The sequence below is a fragment of the Stegastes partitus genome, unplaced genomic scaffold (assembly GCF_000690725.1).
Source record: "Stegastes partitus isolate 25-593 unplaced genomic scaffold, Stegastes_partitus-1.0.2 Scaffold1843, whole genome shotgun sequence".
NCBI lineage: Eukaryota > Metazoa > Chordata > Actinopteri > Pomacentridae > Stegastes > Stegastes partitus.
This window is the reverse complement of record NW_007579574.1, coordinates 17,161-32,432: the sequence shown is the minus strand read 5'-3', so window position 1 is coordinate 32,432 and position 15,272 is coordinate 17,161. Positions and strand designations below refer to the sequence as shown.

The following is a 15,272-nucleotide window of genomic DNA, read 5'->3' as shown; positions in this document are numbered from 1 at the left end:
AAAGACAGAAAGAAACCAGGCTGAGGAAGTGAAGATATTTTGGGTTAACCGCTGTTAGCTAATGCTCTGCTTCCTATGGCTGCACCCATTTTGAGGTGCACGCAAGCCTCATCTGTGGAATCAGAAATAACAGCCCCCTTCGTTCACTGTTGTGTTTTGAACAGCAGGGTGCAGCATATCACTTTTACTCACCGGACAGACACAGGACACAGGCGTTTGTTTGCCATTCCAAATTAATGAGCCAGTATTAAGCTGTAAGTAAACACAGCAACAGCTGAGCCCAGATAAACACGCTGGAGATAATGTGATTTGTGCAACTACCAGCAACAATGAACAAAAAAAAGGACAGAAAACCAAACCAATGCATTTAAATTCAAATCAACTAAATTAGCATTTGAACTCTGGGGAATTAAATGATTTTCTGCTTGAACTTGGTATAAAAGTTGATCAAAGTCACACAAACAGAATCTTTACTGAACAATTTTAATAAACATTCACAGTGCTGGTAGAAAATTTCAGTGAAAGTTTGGATTAATAACCGATTAAACCTCATTTGGAAGCATTAACCTCACATAAAGTCTTGCAGATCAGACCTGCACAACTTTTAGGAGCCACTTCCTCACAGAGCTGCTTCAGCTCCACCACATTCGTCTGATGTCTGGTGTGAACATCTGTGTTCAGGTCACTCCACTGCATCTCTAATGGTTTAAGATTTGACTTTGTTTGTTTGAAGCCATTTACTTTGCTTTTATGGGTGATTGTTGTCATCTGCTGGGTTTCAACCGGGATGATGCTTTCATGTTGGGATGCAGTGCTCTTTTTATGCCACACATTGTTGTGCTTCCCAAACAACTCATCCTTAGTTTCATTCATCTACAATTTCCAAGTAGAATTGTGTCATGTCAAGGTTCTTTAGTCAAATTTAAGGAGTACACTGATGAGGTATGGTTATCTCTATCTATGGACACCATGTTCCATTCCAGCGTGCATCGTGATTTGCGTGTGGTGGACTAACCAGCTTTAATGATCCCTTTAAGCCTTCAGCTTAATGAGTGTTCTGCAGCCTGCTTTTGGAGTCATATTAACTGGGTGGCCATTGCTCGGTGGAAGAGAGACTAACTGGATTTCTAAACAACTTTTCTAACTGTAGACTGAGCAATATCTCAACCCTTACTTTGTAAAGCTTTTGAGCTTAATGCAAATCAAAATTTCTTGATCATAAGAGCTTAAGCTCCAATCTTGTTGTATTGTTTAGACTCCGTGTACAGAAACTCCTGACACCAGTGACTTATGTTTGTGTCATTAAACCTGCACTGTGAATGTTGGAATGATAAGGAATGATACCTGTTTAAATGTTAATAGTTAAAGTGGTGTCAGTTCATAGCTGTGATTTGTAAGAGAATGTTAAAAGAAGGTCATTCTAAAAAGCTCACTTAGTTTTTCTTGCTACTGTGAAAAGAGGACTTCAGTGATGTTACTGACAATAAAAGCCTGAGTCGGAGTTACAGATGCAGGGAAAAGGAGAGAAAGTATATACAACCAAAATGACACAGACAATAAAAGTCAGAGGTTAAGTCAGATAAGGGTGAGCGGGTGAGGGACAGCATGTGTGGCTTACATGCAAACAAATGATGCTTTTCTCAGAGCTCATTTGTCTATGCCATTTTAGCAGTTAAAAAAAAAAAAAACTAACCAGATGTAGTTCACTATCATAAAGCTGCTCCATTCTGACAATCTGAACTTGATGTAATACTGTCTTGTTGTTATTTAAGATATGTTCATGCTTTCTGAAGTTAAAAAAAAAGATGCTTTCCAGTTAAAAAAACATTTTTGCAAGTGGGTCTAGGTAGGGCAGCATCTTATTAGTTTGTACATTTCACAATTGTAATGGATTCTGGGGAGGCAAACTACTATCTGTTACAATCATAGACTCATGGGCTGCACTCACTACTGATGACAGAGGAAATACATTATAATAATGCCAGAAAACACTATTTTAAAAACCCTTTATATTTTTGGGCTTTTTGTGCAGAAAGCAAAAGAATGGGAGTGATTCTATGTTTATCTAAAAGTTGAATCAGATTATAACATTGTGAAAGTGCAACAGAAGTCACAACTGCTACCAAAAACCATGGAAATAGAACAAAAATAAAGCTTTGAACTGTAAAAACAGATAAAATAAATGTAAAGTAGTAACTAGAATATGTCAGATTTACTCAAAATGTGTTTGGTATTTTGTATTAAACTCTTCAATAATGGTAAGAAGTCCTAAAAGTCACAATGGAGCTCATTACAGAAACCTATTAGGAATTTAAGAATGTCAGCAGAATGAGAACTAATAGACAGGCTGTACAGTGGGTGTTACATTGTTGGTTGTGTTGTGGACTAGATGGAGGTTATCAGTGATGCTTCAAATGAGGAAACAGAAGGGCATTTAGAGTGATAAATATTACACATAATGGTTATGATTTTACATTGTTTTCTCACTGAGATTCTTGGTTTTGTGTGTGCCAGACAAAGGTGAAGCCATGGACATCGGTGGTTTGGAGACGGTTGTGGCAAACTCTGCCTACGTGTCAGCCCGCGGCAGCCTGGATGGATCCGCAGCGGCCTCCATGCGCGACAAGAAGCTGCGCGCCAGGCTGAAACTCCCACACATCAGAGATTGCGAACACATGAAGACAACTGTGGACGCGACCTTCGACAGCATGTGCGTCAGACAGCCCATCGGCAAGCGCCTGTTCCAACAGTTTCTGGAGAGCGACGCCACCCACAAAAACGCCGGCGAGCTGTGGAAAGACATTGAAGATTATACCATATGCCAAGAGAAGGACAGAGTGCAGAAGGCCCAAAAAATGGTCAATAAATACTATGAGTCAGCTTCAAAGAATTTTTGCAGTTTCCTCGAAGAGAAGGCCGTCACTCGAGTGAAAGAAGACTTCAAGAACGTCCGAGGCGACCTGTTTAAAGAGAGCGAACAGCAGCTGCTCAAACACCTGGAGAAGAAGGCCTTGGACGGCTTCAAGAACAGCATGTACTTCCTGCGTTTTGTTCAGTTTAAATGGTTGGAGAGCCAGCCTGTTGATGAGGAGTGGTTCATGGACTTCAGGGTCCTGGGGAAAGGAGGTTTTGGGGAAGTATATGCTTGTCAGGCGAAGGCAACGGGCAAAATGTACGCCAATAAGAAGCTGGAGAAAAAGAGGCTGAAGAAACGCAAAGGCTACGACGTAAGTGGCGTCTAATGTCCAACACACAGCCGACCACAGTGTCAGTCAGAACAAAAGTGACATCATTGTACCGGCACCCTCATAATAGCCTGCAGCAGGAGATGAGAACGAAAATATTTGACAGTGAGTGCAGGGGTTTAGCTCTCACCACAACAGCTCAATGCAAAGAAGCTTGTGAGTCTATTAAAGACCTCACAAAGCAGCTCAGTCAGACACAGAAACAGCAGACTGAACTGCTTCTAAAAGCATCAGTGGATAATCAACTTTCAATTTGGCTGGGAGCAGCATTGCAACACAGTATTTAAACGTCAAAGGTCTGGCACACTCCATCAGATGTTTCAGCAGCTCTGCTCAGGTTGTACTTGCACACAGCTCCATGTACCTGAAGGCCAGTCTGCATAATGTGTGGCTCCTTGAATGGCACACACCCATTCTGAATAACTGCTGCTATGCTTTTCCTGCCGCAACATGTCAAAATGAATCTGTCATTCCTAAATAAAAGGACCTGTGTTTGACGAGTCCCCGGTAGAGGTTCAGTCGGGGATAACACTTGTGTGCCCTGTAACTGTTTGCATTGTACATTCCTGGTTTTGTTGCATTCTGATGTTTGATTTGTGTTTAGGGAGCAATTGTGGAGAAGCGGATCCTTGCAAAAGTTCACAGTCGCTTCATCGTGACGCTGGCTTATGCCTTCCAGACCAAGACTGACCTCTGCCTGGTCATGACCATCATGAACGGTGGAGACCTCAGGTGCTCTTTATGCTGAATTCAGTAAAGATATCCTCCATCTAACAATCTAAACACTTTACAATGACATGAGAGATACAAGTTCATGTAGTTACAACATGAGAGCAACGTCCAAACTTGTCATTTCTGCTAATCAGTTTGGGGTAGATAAACCGACTATACGTACATCATGAAACACATCACGCCACAAGTCTAGATGTAATAAATGTCTTGAGTATCTCCTCTCTTCCACGCGCAGTACGATAACATCCTTTACCTTCTCACAGGTTTCATATGTATAATGTGGATGAAAAAAATCCTGGTTTTGATGAGAAGAGGGCATGTTTCTACACGGCTCAGGTCATCTGTGGGCTGGAGCATCTGCATCAGCACAGGATCATCTACAGGGATCTGAAGCCAGAGAACGTGCTGCTGGATGATGCAGGTGAGCGCCTTCCTCAGCAGCATTCATTTTGCGTTTAATTTTGTGCTGCTCCTACAGTGTGTCAGTGCAAAATACTGCAAAGCTGCTTCATTTCACCACGACTGTATAACCACTGGTTTGAGGGCTCTTTGGTTTGAAAACTAATGAGCTGCTGCTGTCACCACCTCCTTCAGGAAGAAAACACCATCTGCATCTTTGATTGACAGCCACACATTGACAGACTATTGGTTAGCTACGTGTAACCAGTTTCATATCTTTACTGCTTTTATTTTACACCTCAAAGTTTATAGCAACCACAAAACACATTAAAATTGGTTTTTAATTTTAAAGTGAGAACTGAAGTGTTTGGCGCAACTGTCTGCAATATTGTCTATTCAATGTCATAATCAAAGCTTTTTCTTCCTCCAGGACATGTCCGTCTGTCAGATTTGGGTCTGGCTGTTGAGCTTCCACCAGGAAAAGACAAAACTACTGGATATGCTGGAACTCCAGGTGACTAAACAAAACTTTAGATCATGCATAAAACTAAGGCAGGCTGGCCAAAAATTCTATGCTAACCCTTCAGTGTATTGTAATTAAAGTGGTCTGACAGAAAACTAGACATCTACACCTCTTCCTGGCTCTGATTTTAGGCTTTAGAAAATCTAGCCTGTGATTGGAGGTATTAGCCAATCACAGGACTTCTTCCAACTCAGGTGTGGACAGATGGAGATTTTCAGTGAGGAGAGTGAATCCTGTGTTAAGACACAAATAAATATTGACTTTTTGCTTGGGTAACTTTGTGTTCTTGAAGCTTGTGTGGTGGAAAAAGCTTTAAACAGAGAAAGAAGAAGGCTATATATTTTTTAAATTCTGAATTTTTAGTTTTTTTCCTCCTTATGTCCACATTTTTGCCTACTGCAGCTTTAAAGTTGAGGCTAAAAGTCCAGAAACAGAGAGGACAGACTGCCCTCCAAGTCACTTTTTTGCATAAAACATCTACACTGTCCACTGTGTGTGACAACATTTTTCTTATGATTGTAGGTTTCATGGCTCCAGAGCTGCTCCAGAAGAAGGAGTATGACTACACAGTGGACTACTTCACTCTGGGAGTCACCCTGTTTGAGATGATTGCAGCCAAAGGGCCCTTTAGAGTACGAGGAGAGAAGGTACTACAGCATGTCCTCTTTGCTCTTTGTTTTCCGTTGCCAGATCCCACAAGCATAACGTTTCTCTTTCTTCAGGTTGAGAACGACGAGGTAGCTCGCAGAATCCTAAACGATCAGGTTGCTTACACTCCAAGCTTCAGTAAAGACTGTAAGGCCATTTGTGAAGGCCTGATGGAGAAGGACCCAGCAAAACGACTGGGGTTCAAGAACAACGAGTGTGCCGAGCTCAAGAATCAGCCCTTCTTCAAAGACATTAACTGGGGCCGTCTGGAAGCAGGTGATGGGAAAAGCAGAAACACTTTAACTGAAACTATCATCTGTGCTTAATCTTTAAAAAGAAATGAACTGGATAAAAAACAACAACTAGTCGCTGTATGCTAATTAGTTTCCTGTGTGTTTCATCTAAAGGTATGCTACCTCCACCGTTCGTCCCCGACCCAAGAATGGTCTACGCCAAAGACATTGATGATGTGGGCGCCTTCAGTACAATCAAAGGTGTGGTCCTGGACAACAAGGACACCGAGTTCTACAATGATTTCGCGTCCGGCAACGTGCCGATCCCCTGGCAGGAGGAGATGGTCGAGACCGGTGTGTTTGGAGAGATGAACATCTGGGGAGAAAACGGCAAGCTGCCCAATGACCTCGACCCAAACTTTGTGGAAACCAAAGGTGGAGGATGTGTGCTGCTTTGAGTTAGTGAAGGAAACAGAGCAGAGGGGAGAATTGTGTTAAATAACATTTAGATCTGGTATGTGCTCATTTGGTGCCACTTACTCCTAATCTGTAAATTGTACAATAATCTGTTATTGTTGTAATAAACTAATATTATCTTTGCGTTGCTATTATACATATTTTATGAATCCATATTGTAATATTTGTAATATTTCTAGGGCTACTATAAAAGTGGCGGCATGGAAACATATGACATAGAAGAAATATTCTGTAACAAAAATGTAAATACGGTTGCGCTGATAATGTTGTAATCTTACTGTTTATGTCAAGATATTTGTTTAGTAAACACAGACAAATGACATTTATTTTGTATAGAAATCACATGAAATCTTTCTTTATTATTAATTATTTGAACACTGTTATGTTGTGTTATTCTTTACTCATGTATGTATAATGATCAGATTAAGTTAATATTAAACACTGTAGATAGAAGAGTTGAAAGCAATTAATAAAATCTTGCAAAGCCCAAATGTGTGTGTTGATTTTATTTTATGCAGTTTTACTGGCCTCATTTGTGATTAAAGTGTATGAGGTTGGTGACAAAAACAGGAATTTATATATATATATTTTTAAAAAGTAGTTAATATCACTGCCTGTGAGACTGTTCTCTCTCTCTAAAGGAAGTTAAGGCTCTTTTTGAATATTGCAACAACAGTGACTTCATTTAAAAAACATATTTCAAACTTCTCAAACATTTCCCATCCTGTTTGTCTCCTGAGATTTTGCGCTGTCAGCATGTTGTCCTATTTACGCGTATTTAAATGGAACATGGTCTAGAACATGTTTCTTGTACCGAGTGCTCGTTCTTGGAAAACAGGTACTGACCTTAATTACACCGTTAAGTGTAATTGTTTACATCAATTATTAACTGTCTGATAGTGAGAAATATTAGTCACAAACATGATGGAGTTCCCAGAACAGGAATCACTTTACATGGACATGTTATGTTGTTATTTATATTTGGTACATCTGTGAAATCTAATGGAATCCAATGCAACATAAATTCTACATTTAAAAACTGTTTACATTTAGAGTTATTGTTGATGTTGTCAAAAAGGAGATAATTCTACTTCATGTTTAACATTGAGGTCATAGTGGGTGGTGGTAGAAAACTGCACTACGCTACATCTACAGGTTTCTGCTGATCCTCTGTCCATCCCATGAACATACACGAGAGAGGCTTACACTATGTGAAATCACATTTTAAGAAAATGAACTATAATATTTAGTACTAGCAATTGTTAATACTATTTTTATCAACAAAAAAAATATCTATGGCCATAAACCAGAGTCTTTGAATCTAATCCAGTGAATGAAGCAGACCTGTGACCATGTACTCCAGCACACAGGAACAAATCTGAATCAGAAGCTTTTTTATTGCCAAGTGAGCTCGCACACACAAGGAATTTGGTGAATGAGACTGGTACACAACAGTAACAAGACAAGAATAAATATAGAAATCTAGATCTAAGAAATTCTAAATAAAATATGTAAAAGAAAAGTACTATGTAAATAAAAAGTACTATGAAAAGAGACATAAACTTGCCTAAACCAAGCAATAAATCAGGAAACTGTTTCAATTACAATATAATAAAGATTGTTTTGTGCACATGAAGAGACAGCAGGTCAGGAAAAGCTCATATTGGGTCACTATGACAACCTATTTAGTCACTGAGGTGTGAAGATGTTCTATATGGGGAATTATTAAAAAAGCAAATAGACAGTAGAACTGAATCAATAGAACTCATGAATAAGGCAGCCAAGATCTCACATATCAAGTCGCCTTTACAAAGTGGTTCTTTTTTTGCTTCTACATTTTTTTAACGTGTACATGATGTGAAAATACTCCACAAATAAAGGGTGTAAAAATCTTTTCCTGAGCAGTGCTATAGATCTACTTTCTTATAACACATTTGATAGCAGTGATTAAAAATTCTTCTCTTTGAGGTGAAGTTCAAATTGACAGCTTTGATAAGTTACATATTAAAAATGTTCCCTCTTCAAGGAACTAACCTGACCCAATTTGATGTGATGCTGCATTTTAGGTATAACATAACAACAGTATCAACCATTAAACCACCAGATCACTTTAAAAGTTAATCTTAAAGTAAAAAGCTTGCTAACATGCTGATACATGTATAACAGGACTCACACACAACAAGTAGTTCTAACAGTGGACCCAGAGGAAAAATCCAATTATCATAGTCATGATGATTCATCCTGTGGGTACAGTGAATATCTGTACACATTTCTACAACAATCCATTTAATAATTGTTGCAATATTTCAGTCTGAACCACAGAAACACTGACGATACCTTCCACAGAACTGTACTGTCAGTATGGGCTAAAAAAGACGTCTGTAAATCAGATTTAATTACACCGACTCAGAAACAACATAAAGGTCAGCCATTTAAATCAATGCTTGTTCAAGCATCTGAGTGTGTGAGAGAGGCAGAGAAGGAAACACAGAGCTGCACCGAGAGCTATGAATCATATTGATTGATACGACCACATAATGAAGCAGTGACTTCACCGAAACTCTATTACATGCAGTTAACAAACACCGACCGTTCAAAGTCATACAAATGTCGTATTATTTAAACAGCTTTTGCTGAACCCACACATGAATCATAGTCTGGATTTAGCTCAGCGGTGAACAAAGGTTGGTTCAGCTACGTGTGTTTTAAATTAGGAAATAAAATTGCTTCATTTTGCAGCAGATGCTGGTGCTGATGTTGTGCAGCTGCTGCTGTTCCAGCCTCAGAGTATCTGCTCATCAATCAACTTAAATCAAATCAGTGGAATCTAAAAAAAACAACCTGTGTAATCAAATTAAAATTTGCTCTTAAGTGGGTCATGTGTCCAACATAAGGTTCTACCGGACCTTTAAAACCAGGGTGATGTCGGGTCACAGTCCGTGTCAGAGGCGGAAAACTAAAAACCACTTCAGATTTGTTTTAAGTGGACTTTTCCTTTAAGCGGCGAGGTCAACGCGGACACAAGCGAATAAATATTTCATGTGACAGAAGGAAGGACAAGGAAATAAAACATTAACAGACGCAAGATTATACCTTAAAGCCTGAATGCCTCCTCAATACTGTAAATACAATATATGACAGTACTTTGAACTGTGCTTCTGATTGCTGGCCGACAAAAGAGAATTCATTATGATAAGATACAGACTGTAAATGGTGAGTTTGAAGTTTCTCATAAACAAATAATTGATTGCCTCTGAAAAGGGTAAACAACCATTTTTAAAAGTCGTCTTCACAGATTTTTGGGGAGATTTAAGCAGCGCAGGTCCAAGAACTGAGTAAAAAGTCTGACTGTGTTCATCACTTGTTGCATTTCTATATGCTTCTTCCATATGTATAGAGACAACTAATTAATTACAGGGGTGTGTTCGAACAGCCTTTGGCCAGTTTCTTTCAGCACTGTACTGAGTCAACATTGCAACAGAACAGAAATTACTGTTAAATCTATACGCTCATGTTAAAAAAAAAAAAGAAGTATTCACAAAGAGCGAGCGTATCTTTTGTCCCTCTGCGGACGCGTTAATGCTTAACCAGTACTTTAAAAAAGGCACATTCTGCCTTCAATTAATCATCCAAACACTAATTCCCCTGCTTTCAGTGTTTGCTCTGCCCTCTATTCAGCATTTCCCCACAAGTGTTTGCTTATGGAACTTAGAATAACCTCCCTTAAATCAGAAGCTACCAATTCCTCAAGAGGAGACACAGGCTGGAGGATGAGATGAGATGAACAAGCAAGAGGTCAATAAGAATCATTTCATCGTTTATGTGCAACATATGATTACAATTTTGCACTCATTTTGCCACAAGGACAAGAGGATGGCGTCCTGAGAGGCTTCTTTAAATTGCTTCTGAATAAAACAATGTTTAAATAATTGTCTCCTGAAGTATCTTCTAAAGCATGTTTAAGTAAAAACACTTTTAAACTTTTGGTCCCTCGCTTTACTCACTTATTTATTCACTTTGAAAGACTCCAAACTATCCAGTGCTTTCTTGTATTCTTCTATAATACCGTAGCTCTTGTATAATTTTGCAAATTCGACCCATTAAAGCAAATGTTGTGTTCGTTTCCCTGTGGAGATTATCATTATCATTCATTCCGAGTTAAGATGTGATAACTGCTTCACGGGAGTTTATCTCTTTCTCGACTGCCAATCAAAAGAGGAAAAAAAAAAAAAATGCTCACTGTATACTCACATTTCTATGGTAACTTGCAAGGCACGTGAAATGTCATCAATTTTGGGCGGGAATAGCAGACTTATAATGTAGCTACAGCCGACAAATCAATGTTCAAATTAGTTCCAGGTTTGAGGGCATGAGAAAAAAAAATTGAGTCAGGTCTCACACTCCCAAAATGTATATCAGATACACAAGTTGCGAATAGAGCTCCTTACAGAGGAATTATCTATTGGTGCTGCTAATTATTAATAGGAAATCACTTTCAAGATGAAAGAGATCATCGAGGTTATAGCACTTTTTCTAGGTTTTGTAGGCTGGATAATGATTTTCATATCACTACAAGATCAGTATTGGAAAGAATCCACCACAGAAGGAAGCGTAATTACAACCTCTACAATCTATGAGAACCTCTGGATGTCTTGTGCCAGTGATTCCACAGGGATCTATAACTGTCGTGACTTTCCATCCCTTTTTGCTCTCCCAGGTAAGTAAAAGCAGAATTAACTATTTTCTAATTGCCTATTTTTATTTTTAAAAAAATGAAAAAATAGAGTTTAGCACCACGTGATCTTGGAAAAGTCACTTTACGTATCTAATATGCAACTATTACTGTTAATTAATATGAAATTACTTTGGCTTCTATTCATATTTTCTCATTTTATTCATGCTTTCAATTCTTTTCTGATGATTCAGCAGTGTGTAATAATTGCCGACTGTGCATTTTCTGAGCTACAGAGTCGTCCTGAGAGAGGTTTCAAGTCTTTATTTGATTGAGTTACATACTTTTCTTCTTTAAGAATCCAAATTGCTATAATCTCTGTGAATTTTATAATTTACAGGACTGACAAAAACAACTATTTAATTCAATACAATGCCACTTTAAACAGTTTGATTCAAGTTTATTCAAATCAAATCATTTTTATGGGCATTTATGAAGCCATAGATTGTGCAGGGTTACATTAAACGTTAAGGTGCAGCCAGTTCTATAAAAAACAACCATATAAACATTATTATAGGGCAATAAAGGTGACGTACAAATGCTTTTATTATTGCTGTACCTTTAATTGTTTTCATTATATTTTGATATTATGATAAATATCCATCGTACCGTGCGAATGTATACATAGTAACTGCATATAGCAGCTCTTGCTCTTGTGACGTGGTACTTTACTCTGACAGCGAATTCCCCAAAAATTGAATGTAATCGATTGTTTACTATCCACAATATAGTAAACAGAGACTTTAATGAACCCAAATGGTTCGTAGTTCTTGTGTTAGGTGTTAGGAGATGAGGTTTTGGGATATTTTGCGTCCAAAACGTGTCTTCTTTCAGACCAGTGGAAAGCAAACATCCAAAATATATATTTAGGTGTTCATTTTATAAACTTGTATCTATTTGGTATTCACGTAAATGTGTAACAGGGGTGTTGGTGATATGGTCCCCTCAGTATTTAGAACATGTGCATTTGTAACCCTGACAAAGACAAACATTTGTGAATAATTGTGAAAAACTGCTAAACTCACTGATTTGGATTTTGTGTCTTCTTTCACATAAATAACATAATTTTCGCTATAAATGTATGCTGAAAAGAAAAAAGAAAGAAAGAAAAAGCACAAGTTGGTGCGTACAAAATTCACCAGAAAGCAGGAGATAAGGGTTTGCTGTTCCTGGGATAGGACGCCCAGACCCTTGTTTGATGTGTTCCTTTAATGTTTAAATGAAATTTAGCCATACGGTTTTGGAAAACTGGGTCAATGCAATTAATCAGCCAGGAAAACTTCATGGCAATATGTATGAGTTTACATTTTTAACCTGCCTCTAGCGTCTTGCCTCAATGCACTTGGAGTAAATCAAACGCAAAATGGTTTTTGTATGTATGAACAAACATTGTGATGATAAAGGTTTGATAAAAAATGTCTTTTGGGTTGTCAGACAAGCAAACAAGCTTGGGTCAGCGGTCACCTGGTCACCTGTGGGTCAGTGTGTACTGATGCACCCCGCAGTGCCTACAGCTTTCCCATCATTCCTTGAGGCACAGGGTGAAGCGAGGAGCACGAATGCCACTCGAATCCCATCAATAACGGTTTAATGTTATTGACACAGTGTTCAAAGCAAATGGCAAAAGGTGACACATAGCTTTGAGTCTATAGACGTTGGTGAGGAGGTCTGAAGGCAGGACTTCACCTCTCTGTGTTCCCGAAAGTTGGGTAAACATTTGGAGTCTCTGAAAGGCTTCAATAGAACTGAGGATAATAGGGAAAATCATAAGTGGGCTATCTGGAATTAATCATTGATTAGCAGTTTTCTGAAGCACCTCGGCTCAGGGGTTGGTGGGAGTTGGTCTGGCACACTGAAGCTGTGTCTCCAACAAATCTTCACGTTTGTGAAGGAAGATATTTTATTTTTTTGGGAGACTTCAAATCCAGTATTCCTCTTTCTGGATAACTCAATACTTGTTTGATTGAAGATTCAAGGGAATATGAATCCAGTAGTGGAAGCTTTTGCTTTCTTCCTGGGCTTTCTGGGCTGGCTGATGGTTGGGATCGCCCTTCCAAACCGGTACTGGAAGGTCTCGTCAGTGGACGGTAACGTTATCACCACATCCACCATCTATGAAAACTTATGGATGTCCTGTGCAACTGACTCGACAGGAGTCCACAACTGCCGGGATTTTCCATCTTTGCTCGCACTTAATGGTATGTGGCAGAAATGATTTTATTAGTATTGATGACTGCTTATCTAATGCCATCCATTCACTCAAGTAGTCAGGATTTTAAACACTGTGACTCGTAAAGCGGTTTGGTGTAACAGCTGTGATGGGAACAGACCACTTAACAAAAAAAAAGCAGCAGGTAATCTATAACGGGTAATGAGGAGAGACGGTTGTGTAAAATAAAACAATCTGACCTTGAAAGATGCACAACAGTGGAGAAAAAGCTCCTTCCAGGTTTACTTGTTCTAGATTGTGGTTTACTTTTAAAATCATTCAACTATACTGGCTGCAATCGGTAGTAAGAAAAGGCAATGTGAGATATGATAAAATGGCAGAGGACAAGCAAGAACAACCACAGTGAACCCAAACAAACAGTGACTATGAAAGGAAATATGAATTCATAAGAAGCAACATTTATGCCCAATCTGTTGGAGTCCAATAACTATGTTGGTTAAAGTTTGGTGAACTACCTGTGTAGGTATCAGTTTATAGAGAGTATAACTTTAAGCTTTTACCATAAATATTTACAGCAGCGATACAGTGGATACAGTTGAAAGTGAAAATCCTCTTTCTTTACTTTCTACATGATGCAGTCTGTTGGGTTGGTACTGAAAAAGTACCTGAATGTGAAGCCCAGCCCTGATCAAAACAAGAAGAAAAAAAAAATCCTACATCTGTTTTGGTAGCACAGGAGATCATAAAGGTTGGGACATTACGAGGCTCCATTTCTATTCTTTCTCTGAAACACCTGAGGTATAAATAAATATGACTATATGGTATTTAATCTGTTGGAAAGTTTGGGATCTTTCACTGGTTTGACACAATAGTTTGTAGTTAATCATTTCAGCTGCAGTCCCTCAACTCATATTAACTCACCAGAACCAGGGTTACAGATTACCCTCATTAGTATCAGCGAGCCTCATGTCAACACTGTCAGCACTGAACGTTAATGATGTGGCTAACCGAGCATGTTTACCACAGACAGACATTAACGACATGCGATGCTTGGATCATCAGTATTTGATACCAAAGTGATTGTACAATACCAACAACTATGTTTCAAACAATCGAAATTCAGGCAAAGAGCAACACATTTGGTGCAAAACACAACTGTTTGAATGCTGCAATTGAATACCGCCTTATGTTTATATCATTATTTGTAACATATTACATCATATTAATAGAGTTTAATAGGGATTCTAAATGGGGGGAAAAAACAAGTAAAAGTTGCATATTCAAGTGTGCAGTTTTGTTTTCTATTTATACAGAGTTTATATGGAACATATTAGGCATCCGAGTACATTATTGTATGTTCTATTGTGTGCACACAGGGTACATCCAGGCCTCCCGAGCACTGATGATTGCCGCCATCGTGTTTGGGACGTTTGGGCTGGTGGCTACTCTCACAGGAATGCAATGCTCTAAAATAGGCGGAGAGAACTACGTTTTGAAGGGAAGGATTGCTGCGATTGGAGGAGTGTTCTTCTTACTACAAGGTAAAGTCTTGGGATTGGATGCACGGGGCGTCTAACAGAAAAAGCTTTTTTTTTTATGTTGCTTTAAAATGACTAATAAATGAAAAACCCCAAATCAAACGTACATCTTCAGAAACAACAGTCTCTACAGATGTTTTTACAAAACACTTGATAAAAATTAGTTCCATACATTTCACCCAGAGCTCATCTTCAAATAGAAAAGGTAAGTAAACATGTCTGGGGCTCCAATTTCTGTGTACAGAAGACAAGCTATCAGAAAATGGCTCACAGGTTCAAAAGGTTATCCCCAATGCTAACAAACCTGCTGATTCAGAAGGGCCCGCCATTAGAAGTTTTTTTAAAGAAGGGGTGAATGGAGTAGTAACAGCAAAATGTATTTTAGACACCTAAAAAAAGGTCAACCTCAAAAAAGTCAATATCTTTTGGTATGTATGCTATATTTGAACACTCTCTCTTTTCCTTATCACTGCTTTCTCAGCTGTAGAACTTGAGAATTCCCACATTTGTGTTAATGTTCCTGCTCAAGCTCCTCTCATGTAGGTGTTGTCGCCCCACATTTAGATGGAGGATGT

At 38.7% G+C, this 15,272-nt stretch overlaps 2 protein-coding genes across 2 annotated transcripts in view; both read left to right on the top strand.

Annotated features, from left to right (window-relative positions):
* The first annotated feature begins 2,528 nt into the window (after window positions 1-2,528).
* Window positions 2,529-6,238, top strand: grk1b (G protein-coupled receptor kinase 1 b). Its single transcript, XM_008302595.1, has 7 exons — window positions 2,529-3,227; window positions 3,850-3,977; window positions 4,241-4,398; window positions 4,807-4,890; window positions 5,422-5,546; window positions 5,622-5,823; window positions 5,955-6,238. Exons 1-7 carry the CDS (start codon window positions 2,529-2,531, stop codon window positions 6,236-6,238), a joined length of 1,680 nt encoding a protein of 559 aa, XP_008300817.1.
* Window positions 6,239-12,970: 6,732 nt separating this feature from the next.
* The window catches only part of LOC103372849 (claudin-15-like), a 3,814-nt gene continuing 1,512 nt past the window's right edge, over window positions 12,971-15,272 (top strand). Inside the window, exons 1-2 of the mRNA XM_008302594.1 lie at window positions 12,971-13,187; window positions 14,536-14,700. Coding sequence (XP_008300816.1) covers window positions 12,971-13,187; window positions 14,536-14,700 — 382 coding nt within the window. The remainder of the gene's footprint in view (window positions 13,188-14,535; window positions 14,701-15,272) is intronic.

What these genes read in the sequence shown, in the direction of transcription:
- grk1b (XM_008302595.1), top strand. Translation starts at nt 2,529, where the DNA reads ATGGACATCGGTGGTTTGGAGACGGTTGTGGCAAACTCTGCCTACGTG. An exon ending in TGGATATGCTGGAACTCCAG is followed by an intron (nt 4,891 to 5,421) that starts GTGACTAAACAA and finishes TTATGATTGTAG; the next exon opens with GTTTCATGGCTCCAGAGCTG. An exon ending in CTGGGGCCGTCTGGAAGCAG is followed by an intron (nt 5,824 to 5,954) that starts GTGATGGGAAAA and finishes TTTCATCTAAAG; the next exon opens with GTATGCTACCTCCACCGTTC.